The sequence below is a fragment of the Pecten maximus genome, chromosome 4 (genome assembly GCF_902652985.1).
Source record: "Pecten maximus chromosome 4, xPecMax1.1, whole genome shotgun sequence".
Lineage (NCBI taxonomy): Eukaryota > Metazoa > Mollusca > Bivalvia > Pectinida > Pectinidae > Pecten > Pecten maximus.
In genome coordinates, this window is record NC_047018.1 from 21,652,516 (window position 1) to 21,672,999 (window position 20,484).

At 36.4% G+C, this 20,484-nt stretch overlaps 1 protein-coding gene across 1 annotated transcript in view; it reads right to left on the reverse strand.

Moving 5' to 3' along the window:
* Positions 1-20,484, reverse strand: part of LOC117325497 (sperm flagellar protein 2-like) — a 36,394-nt gene that overhangs the window by 10,114 nt on the left and 5,796 nt on the right. The window contains 20 exon segments of the mRNA XM_033881754.1: positions 213-539; positions 1,410-1,476; positions 1,884-2,011; positions 2,216-2,364; positions 2,593-2,730; positions 2,893-2,959; positions 3,343-3,420; positions 3,556-3,697; positions 3,856-3,991; positions 4,334-4,593; positions 6,042-6,145; positions 7,175-7,380; positions 10,575-10,643; positions 12,083-12,143; positions 16,886-16,971; positions 17,407-17,509; positions 17,933-18,049; positions 18,281-18,446; positions 19,846-20,033; positions 20,288-20,476. Of these exon segments, the coding sequence (XP_033737645.1) occupies positions 213-539; positions 1,410-1,476; positions 1,884-2,011; positions 2,216-2,364; positions 2,593-2,730; positions 2,893-2,959; positions 3,343-3,420; positions 3,556-3,697; positions 3,856-3,991; positions 4,334-4,593; positions 6,042-6,145; positions 7,175-7,380; positions 10,575-10,643; positions 12,083-12,143; positions 16,886-16,971; positions 17,407-17,509; positions 17,933-18,049; positions 18,281-18,446; positions 19,846-20,033; positions 20,288-20,476 (2,781 nt within the window).

The window sequence follows — 20,484 nt, forward strand, 5'->3', positions numbered from 1 at the left end:
GTTTAGTTTTTTGAAAGCTTAAATAAAGGCATGATCTATATTTCATTTGTTGTGATAAAGGATTCTACTAATTGTACTATTTGGTAACAACTGAGAGAATCAGAATCAAAATCAAAGCCATTAAAGAAATAAGTGAATTGTCCAAGTATTAATTTGCTAGAAAGCAAAAATGTTAAAAATAGCAGGTTAATTGATAACATTGTAAAACTGACGTCTATAAGGGGAATCCTGCTGTAGTTGGTGTTGAGTTCATCAGGGATGGCTCCATCCATACCACGATAGTAATCCTTCATCACTCGGACTGTGTCCTGGTATCGATCAACTTCACCCTGCATCTGAGTTATATAATAGTTACTGAGCACACCCAGACGGTCATCTAGCCACCCATCTCCGATTATGTTTTCTCGTTCTGTCTCGGACTGCGCTTTACGGGCATCACAGATTGACCAGAGGTCCTCGCGCAGGTCATCTACGCGCTGATGTAACTCCGTCTTTGTTTCCTCGTCGTCTCTCATGTCGTCCGGGACCTCATTATACTCCTGTGTGGAGATGACAGTGTCTATATTATAGCCTAGCTATTAGATTTGGAGGCAACATTATATTTATACTATATTACATGTATTTTCATTGAATTAACATTGTAAGCATAGTTTATTTCATTGAATTTTACAGTCAAACCCACCTAAACATCAACTCTATACACAATGTAACAAATACCTGCCTATAAAGATCACCTGTCTCAGTTCCCAATGTAAATTCACAGAAAGTGAACCTCTATGTACATAAACCCCACCTGCCTATAAAGGTCACTTATCTTTGCTCCCTTGGATGGCCTTTATGCACAGGTATGATGTATATGTTGCCATTCTTTTTTATTATTGACAGAAGTAAATTTAGAAATTTCCAAATTTCATGTAAATTTTTTTTCCGTATTATTTACTCTTTAAAGATAATAAACCGCTGACAGCATATACACTGCTTGTCATAAAAATATATAAAATTGCACCAATAGAAATAGAAATACAACGTATAACGTATATCTAATTAACACCTGAACAACATGGACCCTAGAAGTTATCATTTATCCTGGCAGAAAGATACATAACAAATATATAGAGGCGCAGTACCTTTGAATTTCTTCAGTGTGCAATCAATTTTAATTCACCCTAAATTTGAAATATAAAAAGAGAAGCTCACACTCTTGAAGGGAGGTAACACTGTAAACAATGTACCTTTTGGTGTTCTCTTAAAACATACAGCAGCCTATATTTTATCAATCATAACTACTTTTTGTTGGACTGTAACACCTTAAATCAAAGAATTTTGGACCAATTTTCTTAGAATTAAATTTCAGATTTGTAACATCTGTATCTAAATATGTGTTGGAAAGTTTTGGTTTCTAAACTGACCTTCTGCCATTGAGCCTCATACACCTGTTTGTTGTCGGGTCTCCGCAGGTAAGCCAGAAAATCTTTTCTACAACACAAAGGAAATAAACCATAGTCAGCAATAAGTCACTACTCTGTAGGTATTTATTATGTTTTAATTTCCAATTTCTTTTTAAGTGGATAATTTCCTGACACTTCACATATTAATGTACACCCTAATGGTTCAGTACACATAGCCATACGGAGTGGTGTGGTGTTTTCAGTATCAGCAATATTATTATGTGACTGATTTTATTTCATTGCTTAATTCGATTTGATTTCGGAGAACACTTTCAAATGATGCTCTGAAGTTTCTGTAGCTGTTTGCTCTGTTACACCTGGTAAAGATAATCATAGGGACTTTTTTCTAATTTATGTAAACAATTAAAATAGATTTCGAATATAACTGACAAACTATACTATTCATGAACAATACATCACATATTCATTTCTTACCGAATTTGATAGAAATATCTGTAAATATTTTCTCGTTCCTCCCTTTCCTTACGGAATACATGTTTGGAGTTTTTGACATAAGTTTGTTCTGTAGACTCCCAGTAATTAGCAAGGATAGTGGCAATCTCCTGTGGAAGGCAAAATTTTAAATCATACAATGTGCACCACATGTTTAAGTTTTAAGTCTGACTGGATCAGTACAATGAGCAGACACATGCTTAATTTGTAAGTAGAATTTTTTTCATTACTTTTTTTTTCAAAATACTAAGACTATTCAAAAGTTTTCCTGAAGTTTACCACTTCTGTCTCCAGAAAGTACAAAATTTTCTTACATCTTCCAACTTAAGGTTAACAAATTCCCACTCCTCTGAACCTGGTTCTGGCGGTGGAGGTCCCTTTGGTTCTTCTGGTTCAGGCTCGGGCTCAGGTTCAGGAGTCTTGCCCTTCTTTCCTGATTTTGTTCTAGATTTAGGTGAAGATCCTAGAAAACAAGAAATAATTCACTATATTGCTTTCCAATCTTCAATGCAACTGCATCAAAAATAATGCTTTCCCAATATGTTTTCAGATCACTTTAAAAGTAGCTTACTTTTTATAGTTATTGAAAATACAGAAACCTACAATAGTTAAATACTACACTGTATACAGTGGTCACTACTGAAACATGAAGGAAGAGAGTTTATGATGATGTTTAATTCAATTGACTCACCCCTACTGCCTTTCTTTGCACTTCCGCTATCTGATTTCTTGCCACTTCCTCGTTTTGGTGAGGCACTCTTTTTGTCCTTGGGTGATTTGCTCCTCGACTCCTTCGATGAAGGTCGTGACCCAGATTTCTTTCCTGATCCTATTAATTACAAGACAGAATAGTATCTAAAAACTGTGTAGTGTGTTTTGATGTTTACCAAATGAGTCTTTATTCAAGTTTATCTAAAAAGTTTCCACGGTTACAGATACCTAATTAAACATAAATCATGATTCCAATACGGAATTGAATTTACTGATTTACCTTTTCTAGAGGACGGTCTCACGTCCTCTTTCACTTCCTCCTTGGGAGGTTCTGGTGGTGGTGGTGGCTGAAAAACAAGATGAATTCATAAATACAAAAATTTATATATATATAAAAAATCAGATATTTATATCCAAACTTTCCAAATTATTAATCAGAACATAACAAAAATGGGTTTTAATTCAGATAATTACAGAAAAATACATTCTCATTAAAATTCTAAAAATAAAAAAGCATTACTTGCAAAACAAATCTATACATTCTGTATAATCTTTAAGCAGTGAAATTACCTGGCTGTTTTTATATCACTATCAATCAATGTTATAATATGATTGAATGTTATGTCTTTGTCGCCATATTTCTTTCTGTAACATTAAAATTTATTTCAAGATGAGTTATGACCACACAAATTTTGACGACATGAAGTAAATTGTTTAATTGTGTACTTACCGGTTCCTCCTTTACCACAACAGGCTCCGTGACTTCAGCAGGCGCTGCTGAGCTTTCTGGGTCCTTTATGCCTTGTAGCTGTAGCAGAAAACATTACAATATAATTATATAGCCTGAGGGGAGTTAACTTACAGAAGGTATGGGAGAATAGAGGGAGATAATTTGAAAATCTTCCTGGAAAATCTACATGTTAGTGTATACAGAGTTACTTACCCTGTTCATCGTGTCCTCTAGTGTCTTCTCTACCTCCAGGAACACAGAGTGGGCACCCTGTGAGGCATCTACCCTGGTCAGGGTACCAAACTTTACATACCACTTCTCTAGTTTGGGCCAAGCATCCAGGTAACGAGTGATTCTATAACAAAGACAATTAAGTTATAAGAAAAAGACTTTATTTTTAGAAAACTTTAAGTTTAAGAATTCATGTTCAACAACAACACATTAAAAACTAAAAAGATAATATAACCATTTAAACATTTAGGTGTATATAACATAGATAAATTGATATATTACCTGTGCTGGATCTGTTCCTGGTCATGAGCTGGGTCCTCTACTGGTACAACCTGTTCCTGCTTTCCTACTCCTGTAGCACTGCCCTCTGGTGGGGGATTGAACTCCTGGTGGTACTTCACGTCTGACTGAGGGCCATCTACACATTAAAAAATACCTGGTAAGTCTAGCAAATATATGAGGAATATCAGAATTTTAGTTCATAAAAGCAATCGTGTACAGAGCAGAAAGCAATACTGGCCCTCAAAGGAATTAAGTCTGATGGGGCAGTACACTCGCCCTATTTCACCAATAAATTAGAGAACTTTTCTTTCTATAAGTCTTGTGAAATACAGTTAATATTCATATCATATCCTCCAACATAGAATGACATACTATCAATTTCCCTTCATGATACAGAAACCTCTTTAACTCCAACTGTCACTCCACTAACAGTTACATTAAGTTATGATTAGTCCTTGAATTTTTACTTTCCACTTACAGGATCTACCAGCTGCTCTCTTGAGACATAGCTCATCACTAATGTCAAACTGAATTACTACATCAATTCCACTTGCAGGTTCTGGTGGTGGTGGAGCAGGTCGAGGATCAGGGACAAGGCTTGACTTTTTCTGCTTGCCTATCTTCTTTTCCTTCTCTTGACCGGCAGCAAACCCAGTGAGGGCTTTCTCCAACACCTTGGCTTGGTTGTAGTTGGAGGGAAAGCCATCAAGCACCCAGCCTGTACCTTCTGGAATGTTCCTATAGTAAATAATGTTCTGTGTGATCAGCTACAAAGTACATGTATATAACTACAAATGTAACATAGAATATCAGTATTTCTAAATCAAATCTAAGGATCAACAAAACAAATTTGCAGAAAATTTCTTTTCAATAGCATGTTTCATAGTAATTGTACAATGGCAACATCTATAATCTTGACATTAAGATTTTCCTGTTTACTGTAAATGTAATTATTTTAGCGCAGTCAAATTTTAGCGCAAACACAGAAAAATTGTAAAATATGATTTATTAGCGTGGACGTGAATTAGCGCATTTGTCCCGACTATGCTAAAAAAAATCCGGAAAATATTTCAGTTCAAAAATTAGGCGCCGACAAAACACATGCAAGCACTGACAGACGACCCATGTTCTAAAATTAGCCACCGACTAAACATGCGACCACTGACAGATGTATGAATAGACGACCTGTGTTCTACAGGTAAGTCACTAGTGAACTGTTTTCATTAAAATTACATGTGAGTTGTAGTTGTTATGTTATTTATTATCTTTCAAAAGCCGATTTCAGTATATTCTGAATTTCACCATGTTGAAAAGATGATTAGTGTCGGCTGTCAATTCCCCACCGCCATCGGCAACTTTACCAGACCCCAGGGTTGTTAATTCTCCCCATGATAAGGAAGTTATTGTTTCGGACATTAAATGAGATCGGGACGACAACACCACCATCAGGAAACAAACGGAAACGTGGAAATTACAAAACTTATGACAGTGAACAGTGTGCCAAAATGGCAAAATATGCGGTTGAAAATGATGTCATGAACGCTGCACGTCGTTTCTCTGTGAACGAAAGTTCCATTCGCAATTTGAAAAAAACAATTCCTATCTATGAAAAAATCCGGAGATGAGCCATCAGAACTAGTAAAACAAGACCGCAGAAAACCACATTTGCTTGGAAAATATGATCAAGATGTTCAGACATACAATAATGTATGTCCGTTATTTACGGGAAATTGGCGGAGTTGTAAATGTGCCCATTTTATATTTCCTCCTGTTTGATATCAATGGAATATTCTAGCTAGTAGTGGTATTGACAATTGATGGCCGCCGGCTTGCATTGACTACCGTTATACGTATGTACACTTGTGTAAATATTCAGTTTTAAATTCAAAATTTTAGTGCTGTACATGAATTAGCGGTCCACAAAGAGCGCGAAAAGCACTAAAATTAAACTAGTACCGCTAAAATAAGTACGTTTACAGTATTTCAACATTTTATTCATAAAAAATTGAGGATTCTTAAGCTTATGAAAGAACCAGGAAATGAATTCTTGGCCCCAACAAATATTATATAAAGTAATCATAAAATCATTTGCTTGCTTTTATTTAATCTTGTTTTTTAAAGAACTAAGGTCTAACATATAACCAATTGCACATACTGTCAATAAAGTGGATCATGCTATATGTTACCTGATTTTGTCAACTAAGATATCCACAATGATTTGGTCATCTATAGGAGCCCCTCTCTTCAGATACCTCAATGCCTTTGCACCAAGTTTAGAACGGTTTGTTGGCTGCAACATGAAACAAAATCAATTATTTAAGTACTTAGACTTGCTGAAAAACAGTTGTGATTTGACTTGAATATTGAACTATGGGTACTAGAGTAATTTGCTTAGTGGAAGTCAGGTGGCTGGGTGCATTTTGACACACTGTGTGTTTGTTTGTTGGGTTTATGATGAACTTTATCGCCACATCAACAGCCCAAGCCATCTTGAGGTGGGGTCTCTTTGTAGTAGTTAGTGGCTACCTCACTGAACAAAATATGAGAGGCTTACCGGGTGCTATGGGGTACAGACAGTTGATATGTCAGGGTACACAATGATCTGATTCAACCAAACAAAAAGTTTCATGTCAAATAGAATAACACAATTAAGATTTTTGTAATGTTTGATGCTTAGTCACATTTGTCTTGTATGACTTCGGTTCTGATTTGTCCATTATCTTGATGTCTTTCAGCTTATAACATCAACAACATCATACAATAAAAGGCCTTATCAATACTGCATGTATAACACATAGATGGATCTGTGTTCTTTGACATACTTTTGACATACTCAATAACACTGATAAACAAGAATTCCACAGAAGTGGATGTGTTGCCTGCACAGAAAACTGGGTCATTACAAGAGTTATTGCATGGAAACAGATTTTCTATTTATTTTCTATTTATAGTAACTTTTTTTCTATTTTTAGTAACAGTGACCTTGACCTTTGACCTCTGAACCTGAAAAGCAATACCAGGCAAGCACTTGTGATAAGGAAGATATGCATGAAGTTTGAGTTTGATCAGCCCAATAGAACTTGAGTTATCGCATGGAAACCTCTATGTGGATGCCGAAGCCACCTCCACCTGACACTGATGACGATGCAGCCAACGACAACATAGTGTTACCTATATGTTGCCTGCTTTTTGAAGGCGACACAAAAATGCATGAGCTTAACAGATAATCACAAAACCTTAAAAATTTCAAGTGAGTTGGGAGATATCTTTAAATAAAATTAGGCTGACTAAAGAGCTATACACAAACTTTTTGTCTTACCACTGGTTTTGGTGCTGCCTTCTCTTTTGGTTTCTTGGGTTTCTTGGCCATATCAGTCTGTTCTGTAGAGGCAGACGGCTCAGCACCTGGTGCTGTCTCAGTAGGTTCGGCAGCAGCATCACCCTCTGTAGCAGCCTGTTCCTCTGATGAAGGTTCTGCTTGTTTGTCACCCAAGCTTGCTGCCGACGCGTCAAGGTCAGTCGGAGCTGAAATCATAACACAAATTTGGTAAGTACAACCTAAGGCAGTCGAGATTGTGTGGTGTCAATATGGATTATGTAGTTGATTAATGATGGTTATTTTGATTATTGATCACGGTTATTGATGTTAGATGTTATCAGGAAGGAATTATGGATACATTGTACAATAGATTCTTTGATTGTTTCATGCACTTGTACTAGCCTTGATCAATGGTAGACAGAGAGCAATCACATTAAAAAAAAAAGATGTTTTTAATTGATCCAAATGTTCTAGATTTGCTGTTACAACAGGTACATGTATATACTACTCTAAAGCAGGTGGGTTCAAAGCAGTCTCATAATCTAATCACGACCTGCTCATCATGTAAACACATATACAACCATGCTATCATGGAGTCTTACTTCTGCCTAACTGGAAGATTACTAGTTTTTATTATTTTTTAGAAACCAACAGTCTGGCCACCAACAGAAAAAAATAGTAAGATTAATTTTTTGTATCATTAATTTGATATGTCACCTTATACATCTTCAAAACCTCGGAGTTCTGCTCTATATAAATGTCCCTTAATTTCAATCTTGGGAAAAATTGCAAAATTGCAGGTTCTATTATATCCCATTTTGTGAATTCTTTATTTATCCCTGCCCTGCTAGTTTGAATATTCGAACAAAAGATATATCCATCAAACTAACAAATGGTCAGGGTTTTTTTTCTGAAACTAATTAAATGGTTAGCTGCCAGTCTGAAAATTCACCATATATTCCAAGGAGGCAGAGAAGATCAGTATATCAAGAGTAGACAATTTGACTTTAAATGATACATTATCTATGTATACCATCACCATATTTTTAAAAACATCAAATCATGCAGTGTTATTTTACATAAATAATTTACATGCACCATCACCAGCCAGTCAGCTCTCTGTGTGTTACAGGTTAAGTTTGGCAGCAACTTACAGTTCTCTGTCATAACAGATTATAACAAGGATATTTGGCATACATTTTAATTCATTTTGGGTATTGAAGAGTTGAAGTAATTAAAGTATGTAAACTGGACAGTGGTCAGGCTAGAGACATGCAATATACTATTAATATATTCGTACCAGTGTGTGTATTTATAGTTACAGGAAGGGGAATTAAAACATCATTAAAAATCTAACTTTACTGTAACTACATATTGAGATCAATGGAAGCCTACCTTATTTGATTTAGAGAGGAATAGAGAGATATAGTCTGAAATCTACAGTAACAACAAATCTAAGCAATACTCTTATAGCTAGCCAACTGTTTTAGGTGGTTGAGGGGTACCATAATCATCTAACGGAATACTCGTACACAAGTACACCTATCTCATACTGAACTGTAAAAGAACATAAGATCCTCTCAAAGGTCCCATATCCTAAGTTAACATGTTATAAAATGTGATGATGTATGAAAGAACTGCCTTTGTCAGAATTCAATAGGGAAAAATAATTATCTGATGCATTTATAAAGGAAGACAGGAGGATTAAAGGAAAGGAGAGGACAAATAAGGTTTCTACTAGCTCAGTTAACACAACTCACAATTATATCTACAGCTCTGAATGTCATATAACTGTGGTCACACAATTTACTCTGTCTAATCCAATAGGACTAAAATTTCTATTTCAGATTTCTATTTAACACATGTTCTAACAAGATACAAATGATGCCTCTCTAATAAGACACGTCCCTCTGGCATATATAACATTGATCAGATTTATATACTATAAATTTAATGTCTTTTCCCATACATACAACATAAGAATCAACGAGAAGAACTTCTATCACAATGTTTATGACTTGAAGCCAGAGCCCCCGATCTTGTAAGGCCAAGTTTATTTTTTTTAAAAAAGTATATTTGCTTCCTTTTGCTCCAGTGCACCCTCTGGAAGTTAGTAGGTACGAAAAATAGTAAATTTTGATATCAAACATTTTGGATAGCTATATTTTGATAATTATAACCAGTATATGAAAAATATATTAATATTTATTTATTTAATTGAGCCAATAGAAAAACATGACCATTTTTATCTAGCATAATTTAGCCCATGCCTGGTAACAAACCCATCAATATACTACAGTTGTTTAACTACTAACAAATGCTATTTCATTGTACTGCATGCAGAAATCCACTTCTATGTAGAGTAACAATCCATATGTTAACCTCAGGCTATATACAGGATAATCCATATGTTAACCCCCGGGCTATATATAGGATAATCCATATGTTAACCCCTGGCTATATATAGGATAATCCATATGTTAACCCCTGGGCTATATATAGGATAATCCACATGTTAACCCCATGGGCTATATATAGGATAACCCATATGTTAACCCCTGGGCTATATATAGGATAATCCATATGTTGACCCCTGGGCTATATACAGGATAAGCCATATGTTAACCCCTGGGCTATAAACAGGATAATCCATATGTTAACCCCCGGGCTATATACAGGATAATCCATATGTTAACCCCCGGGCTATATATAGGATAATCCATATGTTAACCCCTGGGCTATATATAGGATAATCCATATGTTAACCCCTGGGCTATATATAGGATAATCCATATGTTAACCCCTGGGCTATATATAGGATAATCCATATGTTAACCCCTGGGCTATATATAGGATAATCCATATGTTAACCCCTGGGCTATATACAGGATAAGGATAAATGGTATATTACAAGAAATATGTGCTGTATATTATTATTCACAGAAGATAATTATCAAAACTTCACGAGAACTAGCTACATTATCTGTATTATAGTTAGCGACCAGTTGATTGTTTGGAATATTGTGAAAGTCATGTATACAGGAATATTTCTTGTTATACAATATATTTGTACTTAGGCAAAACAAAGAAAAATAATGTGTTTCTGCTTGTATCGTAATTTTTAGGTGCTGACTCAAAATATTGTTATAGCAATGTTAAGTCTATAAAACCATAAAAAATGGAAGATCATAAAAAATCCCTACTCTTTTACTGAGAAGGGGCAGAAACACATCCCTTTTTTTTATTTGGCCTTACTGGTGACTAAGATTAGGTCATGCAGTGTTACTATGTATGGAGTATAACTAGAAGGGAGAGTATATATATATATATTGAGAGAGAGACAGAGAGTACTAGTTAGGAAGAATGAGAGTTTTCCACACGTAAAATCGTGCCCAGGTACCTCCGGCATGATGTGTTATGTACTCAAGAGTGCCCTCCCCTGTCGGTGCTCGTACACAAATCTCAATTCCTGGACAAAGCATGGTAATGGGTATACATGTGTTAGTGCTGTCACAATATAAATCAGTGTAATCACAGGAACAAGTGATCTACAGGAGTCCAGCAGGGTATCACTTAGTCTTAAACAAACATGGCAAGGGCAAAGCATACTCTTTTTTTTTTTTCTTTTTTTTTTTTTTTTATCAAATTGAACTTTGCAGCAGATCACTTAGCAAACCACATAACTACTAGCATATAAAATGAAATGTTATTAACAATCCCAAATATTTTTGGTTTAAAGATCAGTCTTTGGTCATGAAAGCTTGTATTGCATCAATTAATGAAAATTAAGTTTTCAAACAAAATCATTATCTTAAATGATTTTAAGAAAATTATTTTTGAATAAAAACAAAAAAACACCATTTTCAGGAGTAGCATATGATAGCACTCACAGTAAATAGATTATGATACATGTATACAGACAAATTGTTAGTTACTAGCCAGATTCAAAATTAACCAGACCAAAATTGTTCAAAGCTGTGCCTTCTGTTACCTTCATGACATTTTTTAGAGGCAAATGATCTTTTCTTGTTTCTTTTTTTTTTTTTTTTTTTGGCTTGTTTTCTTTTTTCCCTTCTTATTTTTGTACATTGAAGGCAGATTATAACTTAAATAGATAAATAGCAAAGTTGAGCTGTCAGCGGCTTAACACATTGATATATCATATTTTGTCATCCTGCAGACTTAAATCATTAAATCAGCTTTGAACAAAAACAAATTAGCTCTGATTACAACCATATATCACCAATATTGATATCTACAATGTAGTTACCTCAGTAGAGATATAGGTATGTAGTTAATGAAATTAGTGCAAAAAATATAAAAAGTTGTTAAAGATAAAAAAAAAAAAAAGTAAAATATCTTCAACAGTTAAACATTTCCCTCAAAAACATTAAATGATCTACTTTGGAAAATTTAACTTAGAGATTTCATAATGTTAAGTGTTAAGTCCCTACAAAAATAATTCAATCAATTCAACTTGATCAATGATTTGACCACAGACTCTAGCTTTGTCTGTACAATACACATACCTGAGGATATAATAGGAATATTGACAGATGAGGCTTATATCTGTGGTTTGACTGGATATTTTTTGATATCATTCATATTTCATACAGTAGAGTTTCAATGAAGTATTGAACCACATTAACCAAATCAATTATAAATCTCTGGTATTGCTTAAAGTAATTTCAACATTCAAAACAAAATACCAGGTATTGCTGCAAAATCCAACAAATTTAATACCAATATTGTATTAACACATAGAAAAGAATGAAAACAGTAAATATTTACACACACAAACATGATACTGTTGTGCAGGTTTAAAACATATTATGGTGTTCAGATAATAGACAATAATAAATCTAAACAGAAGGGAAAAGCTAAGAAAGAGATCTATCATATTTTTACCTGTAGGCTGATCCCCTATATCCGTGGCTGACCTCTCATCTGCCATTGTTGACTCTGATTCCTGTTTCAAATACACAATTTTGACATGAACAAGTTATATAGAAATATCTGACTATTTACCCTGTCCATATTGATTTCTACTGCATGTAGTTATTTGATATAAATACCAGCAAATTTCAAAACACAAGTTCCATTTCTACTGCAAGCTGTGCTATTTTATAAAACTGGTTCAATTTCTATTGCTAGCTGTGCTATCTTTAAAAACTGTTCAATTTCTACCTCTAGCTGTGCTATTTTCAAAAACTGTTCAATTTCCACTGCTAGCTGTGCTATCTTTTAAATCTTATCAATTTTCAATTTTACTAAACATGTCCTGCCATAATCAGCATTTTATGAAACATCCAAAAATAAATCACATTCTAAAACTTACTGATTGGTACAAAGTTTAAACTAAAATAAGATAATCTTGACTTTGAATTTATAAGTGAAAAATGATAAAAAATTGTATAAATCATTAAGGTATACATTCAGTTAGCATTGTGTGATTTCTGTGTAAAACGTAGACTATAGTTTTACTACACAAAGTGTAATAGTAATGTCTCAACAGACATTAATGCTGATGGAAAATTAAAACCCAATGTAGAAAAATGTTTGATGTACACAGAGGATGGATTTTTTAATTTGTTTAGTAAAATTACCACTGATACAGAAAACAAATAAAATTGTAATTATACCATGATGACGTGTTACTCATGAATAAACTACCACAAACATTTATCTCCAACAGATGTTCAGATTGGACAATAGTGATGACAGAAAACCCAATCAACACAGATACAGTGTAGCTGTGGATATGAGGCCAAGAGTAATTTAACACCAGTTACAAAAGTACACAATATAGTACATTAGTATGTATGGTATCACTCCGCTTGTATTAATACATTTATAGAGAAATAACATCTTCTATCAACTATCACCTGGATCAATTCACATTATTTCTCAATAAACATGCAGATTTCTATTTAAAACAGCTCAGGAATAACATGCTGACCACATAAAAAGTCATGCAATTTGCAATAAGATGCAGATACTAGTACCTATTTCTACAGCTAGGTACTCTATGTTAAATCAATAAAGGTAAGGTGAATCACCATGCATACACATGTAATATTGTCTTACGGACTTTTAACTTTACTGGTCAGGAAATTGGTATCTCTTTCAGTCTACAATATACTTTTACTAGCTTAAATATTGTCACACCTGGAATGTTTAGCAATAGGCAAAAGGGACAAAAATTTACTAATTGAATTATTGTAATTTGTTGGAATGAGAGAAAAGAACTTCTCAAATAACTTACAGATTTAATTGTTCATGTATACCTTGTGGATTCTAAGTGTCTTATGCAGCTTATCAATGGTATATTCCAGAACACCTGTTTTCTACTTGTTTTTCTAATTATCAAAAATCTATGACAATAACTTCAACAACACATGTTTAATGTATGTGAATAGGCAAATCATTCCATGCCTTGATAGCGACACATAAGTCTGCTCACTAAACATACACCAACCCATACAATTTCTAAAAGTTTAGTATGGTGAGTTTTTTGTATTACACTACATTTACATAGTGAACATTGTAAGTTTCCTTTTCAAATGTTAATTCACAATAAATTGTTGTCAGAACTTTTCTTACCAGTCTTGACAAAGATTTCTGTATATGTACATACACATATCAATAGCAAATAAGACATGTGTCCAATATTTTTAATGTTCTAAAAGTTTACAGTTTCATAAAAAAAAACACACACAAAAAAATAGACAGATTCTATACAGAGTATAGTTTGAAACCTTAAACAAAGATAAATTGAGGAATAAATACACCTTTTATATATAGATTAAGTATGCATTAATGATACCAGTATTAACAATGTAACTGATTATTTCTCAGATCTTTTCAAGATAATGACATGGGGCACAGAGCAGGGATATTTTTGGGATAAGCTTTTGAGATTTTTTCACCTATAAGTTTGCTGAAAATCCCAAAACATACTTATGTTATAAAGGAAAATCCCATTCCCTTATTCAAACCTCTGAAATTCTCCAATAAAATTTACAACTCAGGATAATGCCTGTCCAAATTAATTTAAGAACAAGTGAAAATACAACTGATAAGAAATTAGAACAGGAACAAATAGAACAAAAGAATTATTCAAAAACATAACCATTAACATCCCTATAATATCAGGCCTCTTTCTGACCCTTTGTGTAACTGGTACCTCTCACCCAGGAATGTACTACCCTCTACTGGTACTTCTGGCCCTTTGTGTAACTGGTACCCTCTCACCCAGGAATGTACTACCCTCTACTGGTACTTCTGGCCCTTTGTGTAACTGGTACCCCTCACCCAGGAATGTACTATCCTCTACTGGTACTTCTGGCCCTTTGTGTAACTGGTACCTCTCACCCAGGAATGTACTACCCCCTACTGGTACTTCTGGCCCTTTGTGTAACTGGTACCCCTCACCCAGGAATGTACTACCCCCTACTGGTACTTCTGGCCCTTTGTGTAACTGGTACCCCTCACCCAGGAATGTACTACCCCCTACTGGTACTTCTGGCCCTTTGTGTAACTGGTACCCCTCACCCAGGAATGTACTACCCCCTACTGGTACTTCTGGCCCTTTGTGTAACTGGTACCCCTCACCCAGGAATGTACTACCCCCTACTGGTACTTCTGGCCCTTTGTGTAACTGGTACCCCTCACCCAGGAATGTACTACCCCCTACTGGTACTTCTGGCCCTTTGTGTAACTGGTACCCCTCACCCAGGAATGTACTACCCCTACTGGTACTTCTGGCCCTTTGTGTAACTGGTACCCCTCACCCAGGAATGTACTACCCTCTACTGGTACTTCTGGCCCTTTGTGTAACTGGTACCCCTCACCCAGGAATGTACTACCCCCTACTGGTACTTCTGGCCCTTTGTGTAACTGGTACCCCTCACCCAGGAATGTACTATCCCTACTGGTACTTCTGGCCCTTTGTGTAACTGGTACCCCTCACCCAGGAATGTACTACCCTCTACTGGTACTTCTGGCCCTTTGTGTAACTGGTACCCCTCACCCAGGAATGTACTACCCCCTACTGGTACTTCTGGCCCTTTGTGTAACTGGTACCCCTCACCCAGGAATGTACTATCCCCTACTGGTACTTCTGGCCATTTGTGTAACTGGTACCCCTCACCCAGGAATGTACTACCCTCTACTGGTACTTCTGGCCCTTTGTGTAACTGGTACCCCTCACCCAGGAATGTACTACCCTCTACTGGTACTTCTGGCCCTTTGTGTAACTGGTACCCCTCACCCAGGAATGTACTATCCCCTACTGGTACTTCTGGCCCTTTGTGTAACTGGTACCCCTCACCCAGGAATGTACTACCCTCTACTGGTACTTCTGGCCCTTTGTGTAACTGGTACCCCTCACCCAGGAATGTACTATCCCCTACTGGTACTTCTGGCCATTTGTGTAACTGGTACCCCTCACCCAGGAATGTACTACCCTCTACTGGTACTTCTGGCCCTTTGTGTAACTGGTACCCCTCACCCAGGAATGTACTATCCCCTACTGGTACTTCTGACCCTTTATGTAACTGGTACCCCTCACCCAGGAATGTACTATCCCCTACTGGTACTTCTGGCCCTTTGTGTAACTGGTACCCCTCACCCAGGAATGTACTACCCTCTACTGGTACTCCTGGCCCTTTGTGTAACTGGTACCCCTCACCCAGGAATGTACTACCCTCTACTGGTACTTCTGGCCCTTTGTGTAACTGGTACCCCTCACCCAGGAATGTACTACCCTCTACTGGTACTTCTGGCCCTTTGTGTAACTGGTACCCCTCACCCAGGAATGTACTACCCTCTACTGGTACTCCTGGCCCTTTGCGTAACTGGTAACCCTCACCCAGGAATGTACTACCCTCTACTGGTACTTCTGGCCCTTTGTGTAACTGGTACCCCTCACCCAGGAATGTACTACCCTCTACTGGTACTTCTGGCCCTTTGTGTAACTGGTACCCCACACCCAGGAATGTACTTCCCTCTACTGGTACTTCTGGCCCTTTGTGTAACTGGTACCCCTCACCCAGGAATGTACTACCCTCTACTGGTACTTCTGGCCCTTTGTGTAACTGGTACCCCTCACCCAGGAATGTACTACCCTCTACTGGTACTTCTGGCCCTTTATGTAACTGGTACCCCTCACCCAGGAATGTACTACCCTCTACTGGTACTTCTGGCCCTTTGTGTAACTGGTACCCCTCACCCAGGAATGTACTACCCTCTACTGGTACTTCTGGCCCTTTATGTAACTGGTACCCCTCACCCAGGAATGTACTACCCTCTACTGGTACTTCTGGCCCTTTGTGTAACTGGTACCCCTCACCCAGGAATGTACTACCCTCTACTGGTACTTCTGGCCCTTTATGTAACTGGTACCCCTCACCCAGGAATGTACTATCCCCTACTGGTACTTCTGGACCTTTATGTAACTGGTACCCCTCACCCAGGAATGTACTATCCCTACTGGTACTTCTGGCCATTTGTGTAACTGGTACCCCTCACCCAGGAATGTACTACCCTCTACTGGTACTTCTGGCCCTTTGTGTAACTGGTACCCCTCACCCAGGAATGTACTACCCTCTACTGGTACTTCTGGCCCTTTATGTAACTGGTACCCCTCACCCAGGAATGTACTACCCTCTACTGGTACAATGGTTTTACAGAAGATTCTGGAACACGTACCTCCACCATCATGGTTTCACCAGACTTGTGTGCTTCTACTGCCTCATTGATTAACTCATCAGATGACAATACCATCAGGCGATGTTCTGTACAAATATATTATACATATTGCAATAAGCATGTACAACAATTAATATCTGTATAATGAGAATATGTTTCTAAATTTTAAGGACTGGATGGATAACTTATTTTCATTAACAAAGAAAAAAAAGGTATCAGTTTTCCTAAATAATGTCAGTGATCTACAAAAAGTAAATTTAACACAGACATTGAATACAGTAATGATTTTGTTGAATAGAGTAATGATTTTGTTGAATAGTCTAATGATTTTGTAGCTAATTCTGTGTAACATTTTCATAGAAATAAGGTGATTTAAAATTGGAACTATCTATTTGCAATGGAGCTAAATCATCCGATTTTAATTTTAATTCAGTCAAGCTATAAATGTAGTCAAGTCATTTAAGCATGTACACTTAAAATCACCTAGCAATATAAATATCAAGATTGTAATAATTGCTTACCTTCAGCTAATTTTTTCACAACTGTAGTTTTTCCACTGAAAACTTTCCCCAAGATACAGGCACGTATAGGGAAGGGAGGGAACTCTGGAGGTGGTGGTGGAGGCTGAAAAAATCAAATAGATTCATTTATTTAATCATAGGATTTATTGGTCAACCTTTTTACAAAACCTCCAGAGAGGATGAGAAAATATTTTTTTAGCAATATATATATGATGATTGTTTCATCAATGTAATCTTCCTACAAGATATAATATTTGATATTTCATTTTTCTGAATTAATTAAGATCAAAATCTTCATCTATACTGATGATTGAGTATTTCAGTGTATGAAAAAAACAAAACACTTTTAACTTATCGAAATCAGACAATAACTTCTATAAAACAGTCTATTACAACACTTTCAAGTGTTTTATGAATCTTAAGTAATGATTTTTCATCAACATGTAAAATAATTTGAGATCAACATGTAGATGACAGGTGTTCTATAGTTATAAGATGTTTCAGTTCAGTGAAGCTTGAGACTTACACTAGGTGGGTGGACCATGTTGAAAAGCCTCTGTATAATGTGGCCCATGATAGGATTATCCCGCGGAGGCTTGGTCACCTCACAACCCTCCGGAGGCTGCCATTCTCCAGTCATGTTCTAGTGAGAAATACCAACAGTGACATGTACAGTGTAGCTAAACTTATACACATTCTACGGTGAGAAAGCAATGTCAATCCTTGTTGCAAAACAACCTGTTTGTTCTCAAATGGAGTGGCCTCTTAAATATGTTAAATATTTGGATATGCAATTTTTTCATGGCTTTCATTAATTTTTTATTATTATTATTATCTTAAGATCAGTTTTGTGAGATTGAAAGGCAAGAATTACTTTATATTCCATAAAATCTCCTTCATCTAACAGATGCTGTCGTTCCTCCTCCAGGATCTGTTCTGGTGTTGGCTCTGTTGACTCAATAGGTGGAGCCTGCTCAAAGAGAGGTTTACCCGACACAAACAAGGACTTCCATTCACGCATCAGCTTTGGAGGCAGTAACCTAGTAATGTATAACAGGCAGTAACCCAGTAATGTATAACAGGCAGTAACCTAGTAATGTATAACACGCAGTACCCTAGTAATGTATAACAGGCAGTAACCCAGTAATGTATAACAGACAGTAACCCAGTAATGTATAACAGGCAGTAACCTAGTAATGTATAACAGGCAGTAACCTAGTAATGTATAACAGGCAGTAACCCAGTAGTGTATAACAGGCAGTAACCTAGTAATGTATAACAGGCAGTAACCAAGTAATGTATAACAGACAGTAACCCAGTAATGTATAACAGGCAGTAACCCAGTAATGTATAACACGCAGTAACCCAGTAATGTATAACAGACAGTAACCTAGTAATGTATAACAGGCAGTTACCTAGTAATGTATAACAGGCAGTAACATAGTAATGTATAACAGGCAGTAACCCAGTAATGTATAACAGGCAGTAACCTAGTAATGTATAATAGGCAGTAACCCAGTAATGTATAATAGGCAGTAACCTAGTAATGTATAACAGACAGTAACCCAGTAATGTATAACAGGCAGTAACCCAGTAGTGTATAACAGGCAGTAACCTAGTAATGTATAACAGGCAGTTACCCAGTAATGTATAACAGGCAGTAACCTAGTAATGTATAACAGGCAGTAACCAAGTAATGTATAACAGGCAGTAACCTAGTAATGTATAACAGGCAGTGACCCAGTAATGTATAACAGGCAGTAACCTAGTAATGTATAACAGACAGTAACCTAGTAATGTATAATAGGCAGTAACCCAGTAATGTATAACAGACAGTAACCCAGTAATGTATAATAGGCAGTAACCTAGTAATGTATAACAGACAGTAACCCAGTAATGTATAACAGGCAGTGACCTAGTAATGTATAACAGGCAGTAACCTAGTAATGTATAACAGACAGTAACCTAGTAATGTATAACAGGGAGTAACCCAGTAATGTATAACAGGCAGTAACCCAGTAATGTATAACAGACAGTAACCTAGTAATGTATTACAGGCAGTGACCCAGTAATGTATAACAGGCAGTAACCTAGTAATGTATAACAGACAGTAACCTAGTAATGTATAACAGGGAGTAACCCAGTAATGTATAACAGACAGTAACCCAGTAATGTATAATAGGCAGTAACCTAGTAATGTATAACAGACAGTAACCCAGTAATGTATAACAGACAGTTACCCAGTAATGGATAACAGGCAGTTAATTGGCCATGTGACAGGCAGCTGTCTTCAGATGTGACGATATCACCAACTTACTTTTTATATTGATTGTTGCTACACTAATGATGCCTTTATACAGTTTAACTTGTTCAAAACAAATAAATGTCTCTCTGTGTTAATATGAGTAAAAACATCATTATAAGTGACAATTTACTTACTTATCGGTGAGTTCTCGGTATTCACCAACTTTACATGTGAAGTTCACCAACTCGTTCACTACATCCATACACATGTCGTAATGCTTCCTGTACTTGTTCTCGGCACGTTCTGCTGCAATCTGGTCATGTTTCTGCTGATCCTTACGAGTCTGTTCTTCATACTCCTCACGAGCAAGTCTTGCCAATTCCTATTATCAAATTAAAGGTATACTGCTATGACATTGCAGAAGTTGAACATTTCTTTAACTATTTGTCACAATGTCCTTAATCCATCCTACTCTTGCCTGTTAAATACATTTACACAGGTGACATACATTTTATTTATAACACACAACTTTTTTCTAAATTTTCAATTTATTCTGTAATCAAAGGAATTAACTTAATATTGAAGGAATTAATGAAAACATAAATTATGAGACCGACAACTGAAGAAGCTACTTACAGATTCTCTGTTGAGGGCATCTTCAAAGTCCTTCAGGCGCCGCTCCTCATATTGTTTCTCACGAAGGATCCTGTTTTTGCGAATAACTTCCTTCTCATGACGAGTCTGCAGAAGTTGTACAGCAATCCTCCTTTCCTGTTGGGACTGTCTCATTAGCCGGTTTACCAGCATCTCCTCCCGACGTGCCTCCTGAAGAC